Below are 20,849 nucleotides of genomic sequence, written 5' to 3'. Positions count from 1 at the left end.
TCATTGTGGTCTTTTGTATGATAGATTGGCATAACGTGCATATGTGGTTTTAAAGGGGTGAGCCAACCAATAACATTATCAATTGAGAATGTATTTTGTTGGCTCATACAAAAAAAAAATTAAAAATATTCTTTTAAATTAATTATTTATTTTAATACCAACAAAAAATATTACTGATAACAATAAAATGATAAGATCGTCTATGATGGTCATCAAGTATATATTATTAATTATTATATCATAATAAAAATTTACAAATATGATATAAGAATAAAATTATTTTACGAACTAAGTTGAGATCAATAAAATATACAGAAAAGCTCTGCATACAAGCCCTAATGGCTTGTATGCTTTACAAGTTCATTAAGGAATAAACCCAAAAGACACGCTGCTACACATACGTCCAATACACGCGCTATATAAGATCTCGCGTATATATAACTATCAAAATTTAAAAGATTTGTTTCCTTCTTCGTTCTTCTTATTTTCAGATTTGCTCGTTCTTCTTCTCGCGCCTCTTCCCTGCTTCTTCTCGATCGTTCTTTTCCCCTCTTTTCTCACTGGTATGTTCTTCGTCATTTACGTTAGTTCCTCTCTCTGCAACTCCAGCTTCGTTTTCTATTTGATTTGTTGTTTTCTGAAATCAAAGTTTGAACTCGTTTTGAAAATTATGGATGATTCAACCTTAGATTGTCAGCTGAATCAGGGCGAAGTGGATTATGAATTTGAATCTAACGAAGTTCCTGAGGTTTGATTTACATACGATTACTTTGAATTTTGTTGCAGTCATTTGAATAGCATTGTGTAGCTGAATAATTCATGAACATTGACTGTGAAACTAACACATTAACATGAATCTGTCGATTGAATGTAATGTATTAATTTTGATTAATTATCTGGAATTTATAGCAGACACTCGGGTGTAGATCAGAACTTTTTTGGGTGTATTTTTGCGAGAAGTGTGGGTGTATTTACAGTTTATGGCTTTTGTGTTATGTTAGCTGAGTTGTTGTCGTTCGGGTGTATTATATTAGACATAATTGGGTGTGTTTTTAGTTTTTGACATGGTGTATTCTGCAGCCTGTGTATTTACAGTTTATGGTTTTTTTTTGTTATTTTAGTTGATTTATTTCGCTTCGGGCGTATTATATCAGCAATGACTGGGTGTATTTTTAGTTTTTGACATGGTGTATTCTGCAGCCTCTCTCTGTTGTTGATGACCAGTTTGTTCCGAAGGTTGGAATGACATTTACCACCCTTGAAGATGCTGAAAAATTTTACAGGAACTACGCCAAGGCTGCAGGTTTTTCTACAAGAGTTCGGAGCACAAATAGGAAGGGAAATGAGATTAAGAATCAATTGATTACATGTAGCAGAGAGGGAAAATGGAAATCTAAAATATCTCCGACCGAGAAGACTAATCCGACAGCCGGTTTAAATTGTCCTGCAAGAATTTATATACACACATTGAAGGATGTCGGTGCTTGGATCATTTCAAATGTTGTGCTGGATCATTCACACCCCTGCTGTCCAAGTAAAGCAGAGATGCTCAAACAGCACAGGGAACTAAGCATGTCCATTCGTCGTACAATAGAGAATAACGAGGAGGCCGGTATCAGACCAAGCAAAACCTACCAATCATTTGTTGCGGCTGCGGGGGTCACCGCGAGTTAAATTTTATCGAAAAGGATGTGAGGAATTACATTACGAGAGAAGTGCGGAATGTTTCCGAACAAGAAGATGCAAAGGAATTCGGGAAATATTTGTTAAGAATGAAAGAGAAGAATCAGAATTTCTTTTTTGAGCTTGAACTCGAGGAGGATCAATCGATTAAGCTGGCTTTTTGGGCCGATGCAAGAAGCAGAGCTATCTTTGAGTATTTCGGAGACGTTATTTCATTTGACACCACTTACAATACAAACAGGTAACAAACTGTCCCTGTTTATGATGCTAAATTAATGTATTTTTATGAATCTGCCGCAGAGGTGTATATTGGCTGTTTTTTTGGGTGTATACGAAGCATTTGTTGGGTGTACCTAATGATTTTGTATTCTACACTATGGTAATTTGTTTCAGGTATAATTTGGTTTGTGGTTCTTTTGTCGGGGTGAATCACCACGGTCAGTCAACACTTCTCGGATGCTCTTTGATGAAAAACGAAGAAATTGAGTCATTCAAATGGTTATTTGAATGTTGGCTTCGTTGCATGGGAGGAAACGCTCCGAAAGGGTTTCTCACCGATCAATGCGCATCAATGAAAAGGGCTTTAGAGGCCTGTATGCCAACAACAATTCACCGTTGGTGTATTTGGCACATCATGAAGAAGATACCAAGCAAATTAAACGGGTACAAGGGACATGCAGATATCGAACAAGAAATGAGCCAAGTTGTTTGGAACTCTCATAGCAAAGACTCATTCGATAGGAATTGGAATGATTTTCTGCTGAATTTTGGTCTTGTGGACAACAAATGGCTTTCAGGTAATGTTTGTTAAAAATCTGCAGCAGAGGTGTAAATTGCATGTTTTTTCGGGTGTATTTATAGTCTGTGTTTGGGTGTATTCTGCAGATCTGTATGAAGACCGTCATATATGGGTTCCTATCTATCTGGATCACTACTTCTGGGCAGGGATGAGAAGCACACAAAGGAGCGAGAGCATGCATTCATTTTTTAACAAGTTTATCACCCGGAATAGCTCGCTTATTCAGTTCGTCAAACAATACGATAATTGCCTCGGAAGCCGGGAGCAAGCAGAGAGAGAATCAGATGCTGCAGATTTTCATACGGTCATACCCTGTGCAACCAAATCCTCCATTGAAGCTCAGTTTCAAGATGTGTACACTCATCAAAAGTTTAGGGAAGTCCAAGCGCAATTCAGAGGAAAGGCGAATTGCATCACCAGATTAACGAATTCCGCTCTAGGCTATTCAGTATACGAAGTCGGAGAACAAGTTTCCAGCTCAATATTCAACAAGTTTGTAGTTACTTACGACTCAGTTGCAGCTGAGGTAAAATGCCAATGCTTATTATTCGAGTCGAGAGGGATACTATGTCGTCACGCACTAAGCGTGTTAAGCTTTGAACAAGTAAGCCAAGTGTCACCGAGATACATACTGGAACGATGAAGCAAGAAGGTAAAGAGGCGACACACACACATCAAGAGCAGCCACGACGAGCCACTGTTGGAGCCAAGAAGCAAGAGGTTTGACCAATTGGTTTTTCGTTCGCAAAATATTTGCGAATTTGCATCCGAATCGGAGGAGCTGACTGCAATTCTGCACCGTGCGTACGATAACGTCATGGCTGAGATGGAATCATTAAAAGCCAAAAGGAAGGGGACATCTTCTTTATCCCACGAAGACACCAACTTGGAATCCGTTAACGAGCTTCAAAGCCCGCCAAGGATTCGAACAAGAGGACGTCTAGAAAATAGGCTAGGTTCAAAGTTGGACAAACAGATCGCAAATGCCACAAAGAAGAAGAAAACGAAAGTTTTAAGCGAGGTAAAAGTAATGTTCTTTAAATTTGTGGTGATTGAGTTTATTTTTCTCGTTAATAGTTTAGCTAATATGTGAGTTTCTTATATTCAGATAAATTTGTTTGATGCCACATCAGTGGTGCATTCAAATTCCAGCCAATATCAAAGACATGTTATGAATTATCAGTTCAGGGTACCAGGAGCAGGGGATAACTCTTTGGGTGTATAGTTACAGAATATGGGTGTAAAAGCACTGTTCTTTTAGGTGTATTTTTGTGAATTTTCTTGTGATTCACATTCTACATATAGATACATATATATAATATTAGGGTTCAGGGTTTTAGGGTTTACAGGTTAGGGGTAAGGGTTTATGTTTTAAGTGTTTAGGGTTCAGGGTTTTAGGCTCAAAGCATCAGGGGGGATAGATCTTAGGGTGTATATTCAACTTTCTTTGGGTGTAAAAAATCGCAGGTTATGGGTGTATATTTGATTTGATGTTTCTCTTCATATTATAGTACCTGTAATTCATACATTTTGAATACAGCACATACAGTTTAACAGCATAGACAGTTTGGGTGTATATTTAAGCAATCTTGGGTGTATATTAAACTTCCGTTCAGTGTAAAAGTTTATAATTTGTGTTTCAATCTACCTTGATGTTTTCCTTCATATTTTACCACCTGTAATACAGAGCTTTTGAATATAGCACAGATAGTTTAACAGCACAGACAGTTTAACTATGGAAAAAAATTTCATTGAACAGAAGTTGTTTATAAATGGCAAATTTTTACAGCATTTGTTCAATTTACAAACTAGCTAGCAGTTAGATTACTCAGTTTCTATATCAGTAGAATTTATCTGACAAAATGGACTCAATAATACTGAGGATGGCTTGGACAGTCTTATTGCATTACTCGCTCTAATTGCTTGATCTCTCTCTTTATTCATTTCACTGAATAGTATCCGCGAAGCATATTCTACTCTATAGTGGTCCACCTCCTCCTACAATTAAAAAGTATATTCTGTTTAAACAACAATATTAATTCCAGTAAAGTAATACATAGTTATATAGTTTTAAAGACAGTTACCTATGGCCAATTATCCCATTCATACTTCGCCCTTTTAATGTTTTCGGGCTCAATTAACTCAAGCCACTTCATAACGTAAATAGCACAGTCATAGCTGAAAACAAAGAAAATAAATTACAAATCTCATTTAGAAAAGTTTAATGTTCAGAGTCACAAATTTATACCTTGATTTTTGGCCTGAGATTTTAACGTATGTTGCTTTAATTTCCAACTCATTCTCCTTTTTCTTCAGAGGTGCCCTGCCGGCATATGCTCTAATTCTTGAAATTACATATCCTTTAAAAAATAAAACAAATCAATAATACACCCGAATGAAATACACCCAAAAGAGAACATACTTACACCCAAAGCAAAACATACATACACCTTATATTGAATTGAAATACACCTATCTATTAAAATAAAGAACACAGAGCCAACTTATAGTGAATTTATTAAGCTACTTTCTCCCATCGCTTGGAGCTTTCTTGTGTAGCGGGTTAAGTATATAAAATCTCCCTTTTGTTGTATCAATCACCCATAACCACCAATGGCCTGAGTAGCAAACAGGCACAAAAATCTGAAGGATTGCCATATTTCAACAGTATGTTATTTTATTTGGCATATAAGTAAAGAACGGTACTAACAAATTTTACAAATGAAAACTCACATATCGATGCAAAGCTAATTTTTTTCCATCTATGAAGGGAATAAACATTGGGTAGTCTTCCACCTTGAATTCTTTATTGGTTTTAGGTGATATGAATTCCCCGTTTGGGTGCTTCGAAACGGCCATGCTCTGCAACAATTGTGAAACAACAAATGAAATACTGAAAATACACCCAAGTGAATACCTTAAATAAACCCAAATGACTACACAACTTACACCCAATTGAACGTAAAAAATACACCCAAATGAATACAAAAACAGACCCGTTGATCAGAGAATATACACCCTAAGGAATATAGAAAATACAGCCAAAATACAAAGTTATCAGTAAGATACACCCATATATACGAGTCAGATACACCCATAGATATCAGTAAGATACACCCATAGATATGAGTCAGATACACCCATAGATATGATTCAGATACACCCATATATATCAGTCAGATATCACTCAAACATGCATCAATATACAAGAACAGTTGCAACTGCTGACTATTATTACAGTATATCAGTTCAGAAATATACACCCAACAATTTGTGCCATATACACCCAACAAATTACCTCATATACACCCACTAAACTACGGAATATACCCCCAAAAATTAGTTACCAGAAGAACTAGAACAACAAGAACAGTAACACCTAGAAGAACTAAGAAGAACAGTGTAACATAGAACCAAGAATAACAGTAAAACCTAGAACAAGTAGAACATCATAAACTGTAAAATGAGATGTAGAGCAAGAAGAACAGTAAAACGTAAAACAACGTAGAAGAACAGTAAAACCTAGTTCTTCAATTTCGAAATGTGGAAAATATACAGGAATGGTAATGTAACGTACCTTGAGTATGATAGCTTTGTTTTCTCTGGAGATTCTTGATCGAGAGTTCTATGTTGTGTTGATGGAATTTTCGAATATTAGCGACGAGTTGTATATTTTCAGTATCGAATGATGCTCGAAAATGGAACGTTTGCTTTTTCTCTGAATGGCTTTGAGAAGTGGAAGAGTCTGCCATTAAAGGGGCGGTTTACGCGAAGCGTAACCGTTTGAGTGGAGCGCGTAAATGTTACGCCCCATTCAATGCTCTTCTCTGTGCGTGTGGATTGTTTGTGGGCTGGGGGTTTGGATAACTTGTAAGGCCTTTTTGCTTGTATGTGTAGCAGGCCCGTAAAATATATTATTAGTTTGAGAATATTTTTTTAAAAGAGTCATTTAATTGATCAACTAAAGTTTTTAGTTTATTTTTTTTGTCGAAGTAGACCAAAATTTAAAAAAGGAAGTTAAATTATTGTTTTGAGAGGTAAAAATATTAATATTTAAGTATAACATTATTTGTGATGTTGTTGTAATATACCGTAATTAACAAAAAAAAAAAGATATTTATTTTTTTGTGTATTTTTGTAAGAAATTAGAAAAATAAATATAATAGAATGAATATTAATAATTATAAAATTTAGTGATTCTACTAGTATGAATTCAAAATAGAAATAGTATTTACTGATAAAAATAAATATTAATTCTAATATCTAGAAGACTATAAGTAGAACAAGTTCAGAGTAGTAATAATATTTTTTTTTGAAAAAATATATTGTTTGTAAGAAAAAATAATATCAAATAATTTTAATTTCAGAAATTATGAAAAAAATATAAAATTATTGGAAATAGAGAATGACATGAAAAAAGAAGTGGAGTTACTAAATTAGACGTACTAAAATAATATATTTTATTTATGGATTTAGTTAATACGCGTTACAAAAACATATAATAAGTTTATTATTAGTGAAAAATTTTAAATATTTTTATTTAATAAATATAAAATAAATGCATTAAGTCATTAAAAACTTAAATTTTTTATATTTTTAATATAAAATTTTAATTTTATAATCCTAATTAATATGTGTTTTAAGAGTACAAAATAAATAAAATTTTTTTAATTATATTTTTTAGATTACAATATTTTATTATGAGTAATGTTACACATTTAAATTTTTTTAGGAACAAAGTTTAAGTTAAACATTAAGATTTAAAATAATATTAGTTATAATTAATTTTTGTTATGTTAAATTAACTTAATTAAATTTAGTAGAAGTGTTCAAGTAAAGCCGACTTGCATATACTCTCTATAAAAAGAGCTCAACTTTATTACCTTTATATTCTCCCATCTTTCAGCCGCCCTTTACAGTCTTTTTCTTTCTTTATCTCAAGGATATAATTGTCATTACTAGCTTGAGTCCAAACAAATCTTTTTAAGCTACTGTTTCATACATGACATATTAGTACTCCAATAAAGTATACTGGAGTACCTGCAAGATATCTCATGACATTAACCTATCACGTCATTTATACTATGTGGCACATAAAGTGACACCCCATCATCTAAGTAATAGAATGACCAATTTAACTTATGTTTTATCTTTTAAGAACTAATATGACTAAAAAAATTATTTAAGAATTAATTTAAAAAATAAAAAAAATTTTAAGAATGAATTTAATTATTAACCTATTTTTTTAATCACATAATATGTTTTTTTGTACATTTTTTATTTGCTTCCATTTGAAAAGTGAATAACAATGTTAATTGAAAAAAAAAAAAGAGAGAGAAATTATCTATTTTTTATCCTTAGCAACATCAAAATTAAGCTTGATAGACCAAAAAGTGATATAGAAAAATAGTTTGTTTGTACTTTGTATGTTTGCATGTGAAGGAGCAGCAGTCCGACACGGAAAGGTCCTTCCTTCATTCCTTCTTAACATGGGGAAACGTCTATGTCTGCGCCGCAACTGCTTGAAACTTTGAAAACGAATACAAGACAAACAGTATTAATATAGCAATATTCGAACCAGTAAAGGTACGGTGAAAAGTAAAATTTTGGAGAAGAATAATATTATTTTTTATAATAAAAAAGTTTAATAAAAAATTTATCATATAAGATTTGTATATTTTTTTATAAATTTAATAAAATTTTTATTTTTATCTAATTCTATTTTTCACTAAAAGATTTTTCTGTAAACTTGCATATATTGATTTGAGATTTTTTTTAGATAAAGATGGTGATAAAATAAAAGCAATTATTTACTTATTCTAAAATATATTAAAAATTATTTACTTAGTCAATTGTTAGGTATTTATATATAAAAATATTTTATGTACATTAAAAGTTAATTTAATAATTAAATTAGCCATTTTTTAGTGTCTGTTAAATTATCTTTTATATTTATATATTTGTATATGTTGATTTATATTTTTTAATTAAATAATTAATTAACAGAATAATCAAATTTGTCATAATAGAATAAATAAATTTGTAATAAAAGAATAATTAAACTTGTGTAATAGTATAAATATTTTTATGAGATGTCCTGTATATATTTTTATACACATGATTAATTAGTAGGTGTTTTTTGTATATATATATTACTTTACATTTTTTAGTTGAGCAATTAATTGTTAGAATAATAGAATTTATTATTGACAACAAAAATTTGTAATTAATATATTCAAGCATCAATTCCATTAGAAATTTAACTTACATATTTTTTAAACTATTTTTTACTTTTTTTTTTTATAATTTAGAATCTCTCTTTTTGCTATTTTTCCTTTAACACCACTCAATCAATCATACTCGGAGAAAAAATTTTCAAAAATTAGTAGAATTTATTATTGGTGGTAATATAAGTATGTCTAGTCATCAGTTCAGTTTTTTTAAATTTAATAATTTAATAACATACTTTTAACTCATATTTTTAAATATTAATAACTAACTACTAATTAAAAATAATAAATTATCATACTCTCTAATATTTCTTATACTAAAGTTAACTAGCTACTAATATAAAATATATATTACAATATAAAATATATATTAAAATAAATTAAATTATATATATATTTATACACAAATATATAATAATTAATTTTAATAAACACATAATATTTTTTACTCTTAATACTACCATAATTTCTCCTTTGTCATTTGACCACTATCTATTGTAGTTAGTATTTTAAATTAAATTTTAAATTTTAAATATTAAATATTAAATTTTAAATTTTAATTTTAAAATTTTAAATTTTAAATATTTTAAAAAATAAATTTAAAAGAAAATTTTATCATTAAAAAGATTTAATTAATATTAATCGATAAATTAAATGTTAGTTATATATATTTTCTTTGAGTATTTAATCAAAGTTAGGTAAATATAAAAAAAATATTATATACACACTAAATTTAATTTATTATATATTTTTATATAAATATATATTATTCTTAATATTTATTTATATTCTAATATATAATTTAACGAATAATTAATTATTTAATTTAGTAGTTCTTTTTTAATGCCTATGCAACATGGTTAATACGAAACACTCAAACACGGAAAAAGTAGCCAAGGAGAAGGCATCGATGAAGGGTGTGATTAGTTAAATCTTTTACGGCTAACCAGGAGTATCCAATGATTGTAAAAGGTATTCCTAAGCTCAAATTTCATCCCAAGAAAGATGAAAGATGGGCATGAAGTGGGAGCCACAGAAAACGGCATGCAAATGCAAACAAAATATAGATGAAAACCAGAGGCAGAATCAACAAAGGGCGCCCACAGTCCATTGTTGAAAACCACTGTCTTATTCCTGAAAACAAGGACGCTTCTCATTCACCTCATCATCATCATATTCTCATTTCCCATGCTAGCTGCTGATCCCCATGTGCATGTGCATGTGCATTTGACACCTCATAGTCGGCTCATACTCCCATCACGCTTTATTGCCCATTTCTTTTCCGTGTCCATTTCTAGCAACCCGTAAAGTAGTAACCCACATACTACTTGCATTGTTTGCGTGGCGAATTGTAAGCGCCTTGAAACCATATAATAGTTAATTATAATAAACGAAAATGTTATGGAGTGTTTTTCTGAGACATATATCGTTTTGAAGAAACATCTTGACTTGAAGTAAGTGTATATATATATATATATATATAAAATGAATATTCACGTAAATTATTTTTTTATGTAAAATTATTAGATAATAATTTAATTAAATATATTAAATATTAAATTATTTAACTATTATCAATTAATAATTATATATAAAAAAAACTGTAAGTAAATTTTTATTTATATATGTTTATAAAAGAATTAATCTTAGAATCTAATTAATGAATATCTTAAAAATATTATTAAAATCACTTTTATTATAAAATATAAAATAAATATTATTTTTTAAAATTTTATGTATTTAATACACTAATTTTTTTTATTTTTTAATCAATACTCTTAAGACAGTGTTTGACTAATTTTGTTATATTAAAAGATTTAGAATATGTAATTATATTATTCTAACAAAAAATGAGTTTCTTTAACCTTTTAAACTACATATTTTAAAAATAGTTTAAGATCTGTCGTCTGTTATAAGTTATAAACATGTCAGCCGCCTTTAGAGAGAGATCATATACAAATGCAAAAATACTGTTGAGTCTTGAGACCTTATGCTTCTCTCCTTAATTAGTTAATTACTAGTAACTCTATACATTATTCATTACTTTTTTAATGTGAAATAATACAATACAGTACTTAATTGATTAAACGAAAAGGTTTATCGTGTTGGAGTACACATTAAATGCCTTAAAAGCTTGAAATGAAGCTTTATATTGAAATTGAGCGCTACAGCCAGTTATATTATTCACGTCCATAATTTGTTTGTCATTTAGTTTTATAGTAGTAAGGTCCATGCTTATCCGCGAGCTGGCAATCAAAAAATTGGCGTCAGCACTAAAACAAAACCGCGGACAATATACCACTAATATTCATGGAAAATGAAAAACCAGAAAGAAAGCTTTATTGAAAAACAATTATTTTTATAATAAACAGAAAGACCCTGGTATAGAGTAGTGTAGGTATCTCCAAGAAACACGCCGAGAAATACCAGAGTACCAAAACTGCCCGTTTTGTTGGAATTTGGAAACAACTGCGCTCTGCTCTTGGCGCTGTTTTTCTTTCTTTCTCTCTCTAAATTCTTTACCACTTTCGCACATCACCTGGCCCCGCTCTATAAAAGCCCCTTCATACAATGCACTCGAAAATATATTGTACCAACACCGCTTTAAATTCACTACTATATACTAAATTATCGAACACATAAGAGGCAAAATAATCGACGATGAGATTAAGCTGCAACGGTTGCCGAGTGCTGCGAAAGGGATGCAGCGGGGAATGCCCGATCAGGCCATGCCTTCAGTGGATAAAGTCGCCGCAGTCGCAGGCCAACGCCACCCTCTTCCTGGCCAAATTCTACGGCCGCGCCGGCCTCATCAACCTCATCCATGCGGCCGCACCGCATCTACGACCAGCGGCGTTTAAGTCGCTGCTCCACGAAGCGTGCGGGAGGATCGTGGAGCCCATTCTTGGGTGCACGGGGTTGCTGTCGTCGGGGCGGTGGGACCTTTGCGAGGCGGCCGTGGAGGCCGTTTTGAGTGGGTCCCCAATCGGGAAGGTGTCGTTGTGGTGTGAGTCTGCGGGTTCTTCCATGCTGAAGGCGTGCGATATAAGACACGTGGCTAATAAGGGAATGAAGAGTGGGTTGCACAAGGTGAAGGAGAGCAGTAAGGGTTTCAAACGGAACGGAGGAGGAAAAGGGAAGAGAGGGAAGGAGATTGCTGACGTCAGCGACGACGACTGGGCTTCTGGACTGAGTGACCATAGAAGTTTAGTTAACGGTAATGGTGATAGCTGCTCCGTGGAAACCGAGACGGACACGGTGGAGGCTGCAGAAGCGTGTGACGGAGGCTTGGACCTCAACTTGACTTTGGGGTGTTTCTCGTCTTAATTGACCTAATCCTTACACAATCAGAGAGATAATCATAAAATCGGCTATCCATTTTTCTTCTTTATTAGCTTGTAAATTACTAGATCCTTTTTGTCTCCATATATACCATATCTAAATCATTTTACTTAATCTTTAATGATACTGATGACAAATAATATAATATTTCTCTTTACAAATTAAGATGTGTGTTGAGTTAAGTGGACCATCTGTGAAAATAGCTACTATTAATAAATAATAATTGGCTCACGAAGACTCAGCAACTATTCAGAGGCTAAATTCTCTATTTTTTTTTTTTTTAAACAAAGAACTCTACGCAATAAGATAGAGCAACAAGAGAAAGTAAAATGGTAAAATGCTAGAGAAAAATAAAAATGCTAAATTCTCTTAATAATACTACAACAAAAATTAGCAAAGGGGATTAGCAGATTGTATATATTATTATATTATTATTTATTATTGTTTTAAAATGACGCTGCAGGCTTAAGACCGCTTCGGCTTAGCTTTGGTGAACTGGTGATTAGTAGCAAGTTAATTTAACAATATTAAAGATCGATAACCTAATTTTGTAATACTACCATAGAAAATGTGATTAGCCAGCCATGCTGCATGTCCTCAACTATACGAAGTCGTTATAAAAGAACTGCTGATTTATCCAGCACCTTCTACCTGTATTATATATAACACATGCAATCCTCTGGTGAAATTTATAACATTCTATCACACGGATCTTTACGTCAAGAACGTAAAGTAGAAGTGACGAGACGTTACGATTTCTAAAAATAAAAATATATATAATAATAGTTGAACAAAATTTTATAACAAGGAGTCTTTAAAGAAAAGTCTAAAACAAAAATTTTAACGCTTATGTATACGAAAAATTTGTGTACGAAGAAACATAAAATATACATATGAATAATAAAAAGGGAGTGTCAAAAATACAAATATTCAAGTTCCAACCTCAACCTGCGAAACCAAAGTTGGTCGGAGAAAATTTACATAAATATACATAACCCAAAATATCCCAAAAGTGATAAAACAACAACCTATTTCTCCACATCAACTTCTAAGAGGGACAAAATAAAGTTAAATATACATAAGAGAATTTAAATACAGAATAATAAACATATAAACTCAAAATACTGAGTCCCAAGATATAATACTTCGCTTGCAGAATGAACTCCATATGCTTACCGAGGTGTCTCTCGACTTGCATCTGAAAACCACCAAAATATGTATGGGATGAGAACTGGAGGCTCTCAGTATGGTTAAGGTGCCCACATATATAATAAATAAGGTCCCGAGAAAGCTAGAAGCAATCTTAGAATGTCGACACTCAGATTGTAAAACTTAAAAGAATAAACTAAACCATAAATTTGGTAAAACTCTCTAAGGTATCCAAGTCACAATATAACTCTAACTCTGCAGTTTACTTTCTGTCTCATTTAACTCTAACCCTTACCACTGACCCAACCAGTCACGGCTTATGGCCCAAATCAAACCAGCTCGGCCTCCGGCCTAAATAAACTCAACCTGGCCTCTAGCCCATTTCAAAACAAATCATCATTATTGTCAGTCCACTACCAAAGTATCAAAACAGAAAGACAATCACAGACACAAGCAAATACAAGGCAAACATATTTAAAGAACAGTTACAGCAAGTATCACAGTTACCAGTTAAACAGAATTTATCAGTAGGCAAACCAAAACAATTATGCACATCCAAACAAAGCAAACAAATGCAACATGATGCATGCCTGTCCTAATGGTCGTGAGCTCACGTGTCGGTTATATTGCCAGAACCCGACACATCTGGTTGCTAACCCGGACATCTGTCTCTAGGTTGCGCATCTCCAGGAGGATCATAAACGAAGGAGAGTGCCTTTCCACATCGAAGGAGCGTGCATTTCCACCTTCTTCTGGAGGATATACGAAGGAGAGTGCTTTTCCATATCGAAGAACATGCTTTTCCACCTTGCAACCAGAGAAGAATATGGGAGAAACAATACAAAGGAGAGTGCATTTCCACCTTCCCCACATCCCCATCACGACAAGAGAGGGAACTTCCGTCCTTAACTTTCCATCCGAACACATTTTTAAGTTAACATGAAAGCGGGTTGGCACCTCAAACCTTGCCATCTCGACCATTCCGGCCATACCCAATCATTGTTAGTCTCAACATTCAATTCCTAAATTCTAATTCAGTCACATCTTCGCACTTTTCGTTTTTAATTCGTCATTTTCCAAGCTTACTTTACCCCCAAGTTATCATCCATTCCTAGCCTCACCTTATCACTAGGCATACCACTAAGGTCTAGAGGCTAAAAGAGTAAAAATAGAGGTTTAGAGGTCCAAAATTAAGTTTTAAAACACAAAAATTCATTTGTTGAAAACAGGGTCGTCGTGTATGCTCGCGTACATAACCCCTCAAAAACCACTAATCGCGTACGCATGCACCCAGCTCGCGTACGCAAGTTCTGCAGAATGGCAAAAATGCTGAATGCTGCAGAATTTTTAGTTTTACACTCCAAACTTCTGACGGCCATAACTTTTTCGATTTAAAATATTTTTCATCGTTCTTCGAACAGCATGAACTTCACAGACCTAATTTTCATATGAAATAAGTTTGAAATAATTTGGGGTCCGGAAGCCAAGTTATAGCTCGCTGAGATTCGGCCAAAAATTAATTTTTACAAATACCCTCAAACCTCAATTTCACTAAAATCAAACTCAACTCCTACTTTTTTTACACATATCCAACACAGCAATATACCATTTAAGATGTCAAAACCTTCGTGTCTCACCTCAATCAATTAAATCTCAACATATACATAATCTCATACCAAATTAAACATTCATTACTTAAACAACAAGATTCATCAACAAACCACCACAAACACATATACATCCTTCTACCTTATCAAACATCATCAATTTACCATTTAGAATTCCAACACCAATATTAATAACAGACTAAAACTTACCCTTGTTTAAGATATATCATTTAAAGTACTAAACAATTTATATACTCAAGCATTCATTCCTATCCTAAGGTTGTCTAGCCTAAGTTTTCACAGAACATTATATATTAAATACGAGAAACCAAAATCATACCTTGGCCGATTTCTCGTTAAAATCAGAACACCTCAAGCGTTCCTGCGCCACAAGTTTCCAAGATTTCAAAACCTCATTGATGTGAAGATTATTGTGTCGGTCTAGAACTTCTCTTAATAGAAATCTCGTTGCAAGTATAGTTCTACACCAACAAACAATCCCCCCAATAAAAAAATTTGAGTTGTCACAAGTACAAACCCCAATAAAAATTAACTAAAGTGTTTAAACTTTGGGTCGTCTCACAAGGAATTGCAATGAAGTGATCAATTATTGGCTATGAAGATGCAAGGGGGTTTGATTTGAAAATTGACAAGAAAACATAAATGACAAGAACTAATAAAATAAAGAAAAGAACTCTTGGCTAGACATGGGTAATTGAGATCACCATCCTTGTCTACAAACCATACATTGATAATTATGAGGGACCAAGCTCATCAAGTTTACTTCTATAATTGAAGTATATCAAATGATTTGATCAACATCAATCCATAAGTCCTAACCTAGCTACCAATTAACTTAGTAGTAGGCTAGTGCCAATGGTTCTCAAATTGACCACCAAGAGTTCTCAAATCACCAAATCAATTAGACCCAATGACTCAAGTTTACCTAATTCCCTTAGCCTAGGCCAAAAGTCAAGAAAACTACTCCATAATCAAAGGAAACATTTCATCAAACACCTAGAGTGCAATAAAAGTAAACATCACAAAATACAAGAATTAACAAAACCCATAACTAACATGAACAAGAAATCAACAATAGCAATGAAGATAAACATAGGAGAGACATGGAAATATAAAATTGCATTAAAAGAAAATTAAATCCAACAAGAGTGCTTGAACATAAAAATGACATGAAAGGGAAATTGACAACAAGAACTAGAAGAACAAAGATGTAATAATAAGGAATTAAAGAGGAAAACCAAATCAAAAGAAGAATTAAAACTTGGATCTAAGAAGAATTAACCTAAACTACCCTAAATTCTAGAGAGAAGGGAGAGCTTCTCTCTCTATAATTCTAACCTAAACCATGATGAAAAATAAACTATGACTACTTGGTTCATTCCCTCTTCAATCCTTGGGTTCAATAGCATCAGAAATGAGTTGGATTGGGCCCAAAATGCTTCATAAATCGCTGGCCACGAGTTGCCTTTAGTGAGTCACGTGATGCAACTTCCTATGCGTATGCGTGATGCACGTGTACGCATCCCTAAACGCCAGGAAACTATGGAAAATTTTATATCATTTTGAATCTCCAGATGTCAGCTTTCCAACGAAACTGAAACCGCCTCATTTGGACCTCTGTAGCTCAAGTTATGATCGATTAAGTGCAAAGAGGTCAGGATTGACAGCTTGCGATTCCTTCATTTCTTCATGAGTTCTCCATTTTTACATGCTTTTTATTCATTCCTTCAATCCAATTTTTGCCTTCTAAACCTGAAATCACTTAACAAACATATCAAGGCATCGAATAGAATTAAAGTGAGTTAAATTTAGCTATTTTAAGGCCTAAAAAGTATGTTTTCACACTTAAGCACAAATTTAGGGAGAATTACAAAACCATGCTATTTTATTGAATAAATGTGAGAAAAGTTGATAAAATCCCCTAAATTAAGCACAAGATAAACCACAAAATGGGGTTTATCAAACCTCCCCACACTTAAACCAAGCATGTCCTCATGCTAATAATAAAGAAGGACAAGAAAAAGGGTATGGACATTTATTCAATGCAAATAAACTATATGTACCTATCTATATGCATGCAACTAGATGCAAGATGATTCTACCTACTTGGTCAAAAGCAAATCAATCTCCAAGAGCATGTATGAACAAGTAGGGCTAAGATCATATGATGATTCATGAATTCTACCAATTCAAATATCAAAATGAAGTTCAAATAGACTTGCAAGAAGAAAGCTCATGAAAGCCGGGAACAAGGAATTGAGCATCGAACCCTCACTGGAAGTGTATCCGCTCTAGTCGCTCTAGTGTATAGGGTCGATCACTCAATTTTCTTATAATCATGCTTTTCATGATTTGTTTTTCGTCTAACAATCAACAATTATTCAATGCATGCATACATTTATCATGAGGACTTATTCATAGGTTGTAATGGGGCTAGGGTAAAGGTGGGGATGTATATGGTCAAGTGAGCTTGAAATTTGAATCTTTGATTAACCTAAGCTCTCACCAAACACATATAACAACCTATACAATTCTAATACAATCCCTAGCTACCCATGATTCCCACTTTTTCACATACTCATGCATTCTCCTTAATTCACATTCCATATGCATTGTTATTGTTACTTTACTTTGGGACATTTTTGTCCCCCCCTTTTTTTTTTGCTTTTCTTTTTCCATACATTTTTTTCTTTTATTTTTTCTTTTTCTTTTTCTACATTTTCTTTCACATTTTTTTCTTTTTAATCTAAAATATATACAAGGGCATCAATGCATATGTTTTTTACATTTAGTGCATGAATATGTACCCAATTCCCAATATTTTCAATCAAAAGTATAAAATACACTTTTACCTCAACTAATGTCCCAAGTTTCCCATACCCAAATGATACACACCCTCACTTGCCTAAGCTAATCAAGATCCAAATTAAGGGACATTTATTATTTTTCACTTAGGGGTAATGATGTACTAAAATTAAGAACAAAAGGAATTAAATAGGCTCAAAATTGGCTAACAATGGTTGATGAAAGGTCGGCTATTTGGGTGAGTGAGCTAAATGAAATGATGGCCTCAATCATATAAATGCATGTATACATGGAATAATGGACATAAAGAATCAAACAAATCAAATATTACAATCATAGGAAGAGAATAATGCACACAAGAATGAAAATAAGTGGTTATATGATGTAACCACACAATTGGGCTCAAAACTCACATGCTCGTATTCTTAGCTCAAAAACCATGTTCCAAGATAAATTCTTCAAGCAAGTTCAATAAAAAAATTTTCAAATTGGTAGAGTGCCCTAAAAACAGTTTTTCTTGGAAAAGAAATCATCACCCTAACCAAGTAGTCCTAACATAAAAAGAAGTGGTAAAATATATACAAATTCTAACTAACATACAACCTATCATACAATGCAACAACTAACTAACAAAGAAAATTAAAAATTGGTGTTGAAAAAAAGGAAATTGTTACCCATGGAGATTGGTTGGACGACCTCCTCACACTTGAAGATTGCACTATCCTCGGTGCTTGCAAAGAAGAGCAAGGTGGACGGGTTGCTACAATTGATGAGCTCCTTCAAAGGGTTGTGCGGGTGAACTTGTTTGTTGCCCAATTTGAAGCCCCTCATTTTTCCTCTTTTTGGTGGCCAACCTAAAAGGAGAGAAAAAGAAAGTGAATGAAGCCTACAACAAAGATATTAAAGTAAATAGAACATAGGCGGGGGCTAATGCCAAATAAGAGTAGGGTTCTCACTACATGTAAGTGATGAGCGGATAATTTATACCCTTTTTGGCATTATTTTTAGGTAGTTTTTAGTATATTTTAGTTACTTTTTATTATATTTTTATTAGTTTTTATGCAAAAATCACATTTCTGGACTTTACTATGAGTTTGTGTGTTTTTCTGTAATTTCAGGTATTTTCTGGCTGAAATTGAGGGACCTGAGCAAAAATCTGATTCAGAGGCTGAAAAAGGACTGCAAATGCTGTTGGATTCTGACCCTCCTTCACTCGAAGTGGATTTTCTGGAGCTACAGAAGCCCCATTGGTGCGCTCTCAATTGCGTTGGAAAGTAGACATCTTGGGCTTTCCATAAATATATAATAGTCCATAATTTGCCCGAGATTTGATGGCCCAAACTGGTGTTTAAACGCCAGCCAAAGACCCTTTTCTGGCGTAAAACGCCAGAACTGGCACCAGAACTGGAGTTAAACGCCCAAATTGGCACCCAAGCTGGCGTTTAACTCCAAGAATGGCCTATGCACGTGAAAGCTTCAAAGCTCAGCCCCAAACACTCACCAAGTGGGCCCCGGAAGTGGATTTCTGCACTATATGCACTTAGTTACTCATTTTCTGTAAACCTAAGTTACTAGTTTAGTATAAAAACTACTTTTAGAGATTCATTTTGGGACTCATGAAATTTTTTACCTCTCATATTGTATTTTCTACAACATGAGCCTCTAAACCCCATAGGTAGGGGTGAGGAGCTCTGTTGTGTCTCAATGGATTAATGCAATTACTATTGTTTTCTATTCAATCACGCTTGATTCTGTTCTAAGATACTCACTCGTACTTCAATATGATGAATATGATGATCCGTGACACTCATCATCATTCTCAAATTTATGAACGCATGCTTGACAACCACTCCCGTTCTATCTGAGCTCAACGTAGTCATTGGGCAACAGCTTGAGTGCGTATCTCTTGGGTCTCTAATTCACGGACCGAGTCCGTGGGATTAGAACCTTCATGGTAGAGGCTAGAACCAATTGGTAGCATTCCTGAGATCCGGAAAGTCTAAACCTTGTCTGTGGTATTCCGAGTAGGATTTGGAACTGGGTGACTGCTACGAACTTCAAACTCACGAATGTTGGGCGCAGTGACAGTGTGCAAAAGGATAGAAAGATCCTATTCCGACACAAGTGAGAATCGACAGATGATTAGCCGTGCAGTAGCTGTACCTGATATTTTTCATCCGAGACGAGAGATCCGACAGTTGATTAGCCGTACAGAAACCGTGCCTGGTATTTTTCATCCGAGAGGACGGATGGTAGCCATTGACAACGGTGATCCACCAACATACAACTTGCCATTGAAGGAAGCCATGCGTGCGTGGAGAAGAAGACAGTAGGAAAGCAGAGATTCAGACGACAGAGCATCTCCGGAACCTCAACATGTTCCTCATTACTGAATCACAAGTACCGTTTATTTCATGTTATTTATTTTTCATAAACAAAATTATTTTTATCATTAATCTCCTTACTAAGATTTACAAGATAACCATAGCTTACTTCAAGCCGATAATCTCCGTGGGATCGACCCTTACTCACGTAAGGTATTACTTGGACGACCCAGTGCACTTGCTGGTTAGTTGTGCGGAGTTGTGAAAAGTGTGATCACAATTTCGTGCACTAGTTAGATACGCATGTAAGTGAGGAAACAATATAAGCACAGGGCATATCAACTAATACTTGATGCAAGAGTAAAGTCAAAGCATGAGTGAATGACATGAAGAGCACACTCAGAAGCATCAAGTTCAAACACAAAAGAGTGGGTCATAAGAGACATTAAAAGTTCACATCAATGCATAAAGGACGCAAGAGTCATACAAGATTAAGCATTGATTTATAAGTTCATCACCCATCAATATCAAACAAGTCAAGAAGAACCAAGATTAAGCAAGAAATTCTCAACGATTGAGTAAAAGAATTCAACACCATTATGAAAATAAAAGACTTAGAAAATAAAAGAAGAATGCTAGTATGCAAATGCAACATATAGAAGAAAATGAAAATAGGAAAAAAAATAAAAAGTGAAATTTTGAAAAGAAAAGAAGAAAGGAAAGAAAGTAAGAAAGGAAGAAAGAAGGAGAAAGAAAGAAGAAGAAACGAGAAGCAAAAGAAGAGAAGAAGGGAAAAAGGAAACAGGGCAGAACAGGGGAAAACAGGGTGTGGAAGGCGATGCGTAAGCGTCGCTCGCGCGTGTGCTTGGATGGCAAGATGGACAGTCGA

General features: G+C 33.7%; 1 protein-coding gene across 1 annotated transcript; it reads left to right on the top strand.

The window, feature by feature from the left end:
• The first annotated feature begins 10,883 nt into the window (after positions 1 to 10,883).
• LOC112738146 (LOB domain-containing protein 40) lies at positions 10,884 to 12,168 on the top strand. Its single transcript, XM_025788462.3, has one exon. The coding sequence runs from the start codon at positions 11,374 to 11,376 to the stop codon at positions 12,037 to 12,039; it is 666 nt and encodes a 221-aa protein (XP_025644247.1). The 5' UTR covers positions 10,884 to 11,373; the 3' UTR covers positions 12,040 to 12,168.
• Positions 12,169 to 20,849: the final 8,681 nt, after the last annotated feature.

This window comes from Arachis hypogaea, chromosome 13, assembly GCF_003086295.3.
Source record: "Arachis hypogaea cultivar Tifrunner chromosome 13, arahy.Tifrunner.gnm2.J5K5, whole genome shotgun sequence".
Lineage (NCBI taxonomy): Eukaryota > Viridiplantae > Streptophyta > Magnoliopsida > Fabales > Fabaceae > Arachis > Arachis hypogaea.
The sequence above is the reverse complement of the archived record's forward strand: the minus strand, read 5'-3'. Positions and strand labels throughout refer to the sequence as shown.

Coding starts and splice junctions, on each gene's coding strand:
- LOC112738146 (XM_025788462.3), top strand. CDS start 11,374: ATGAGATTAAGCTGCAACGGTTGCCGAGTGCTGCGAAAGGGATGCAGC.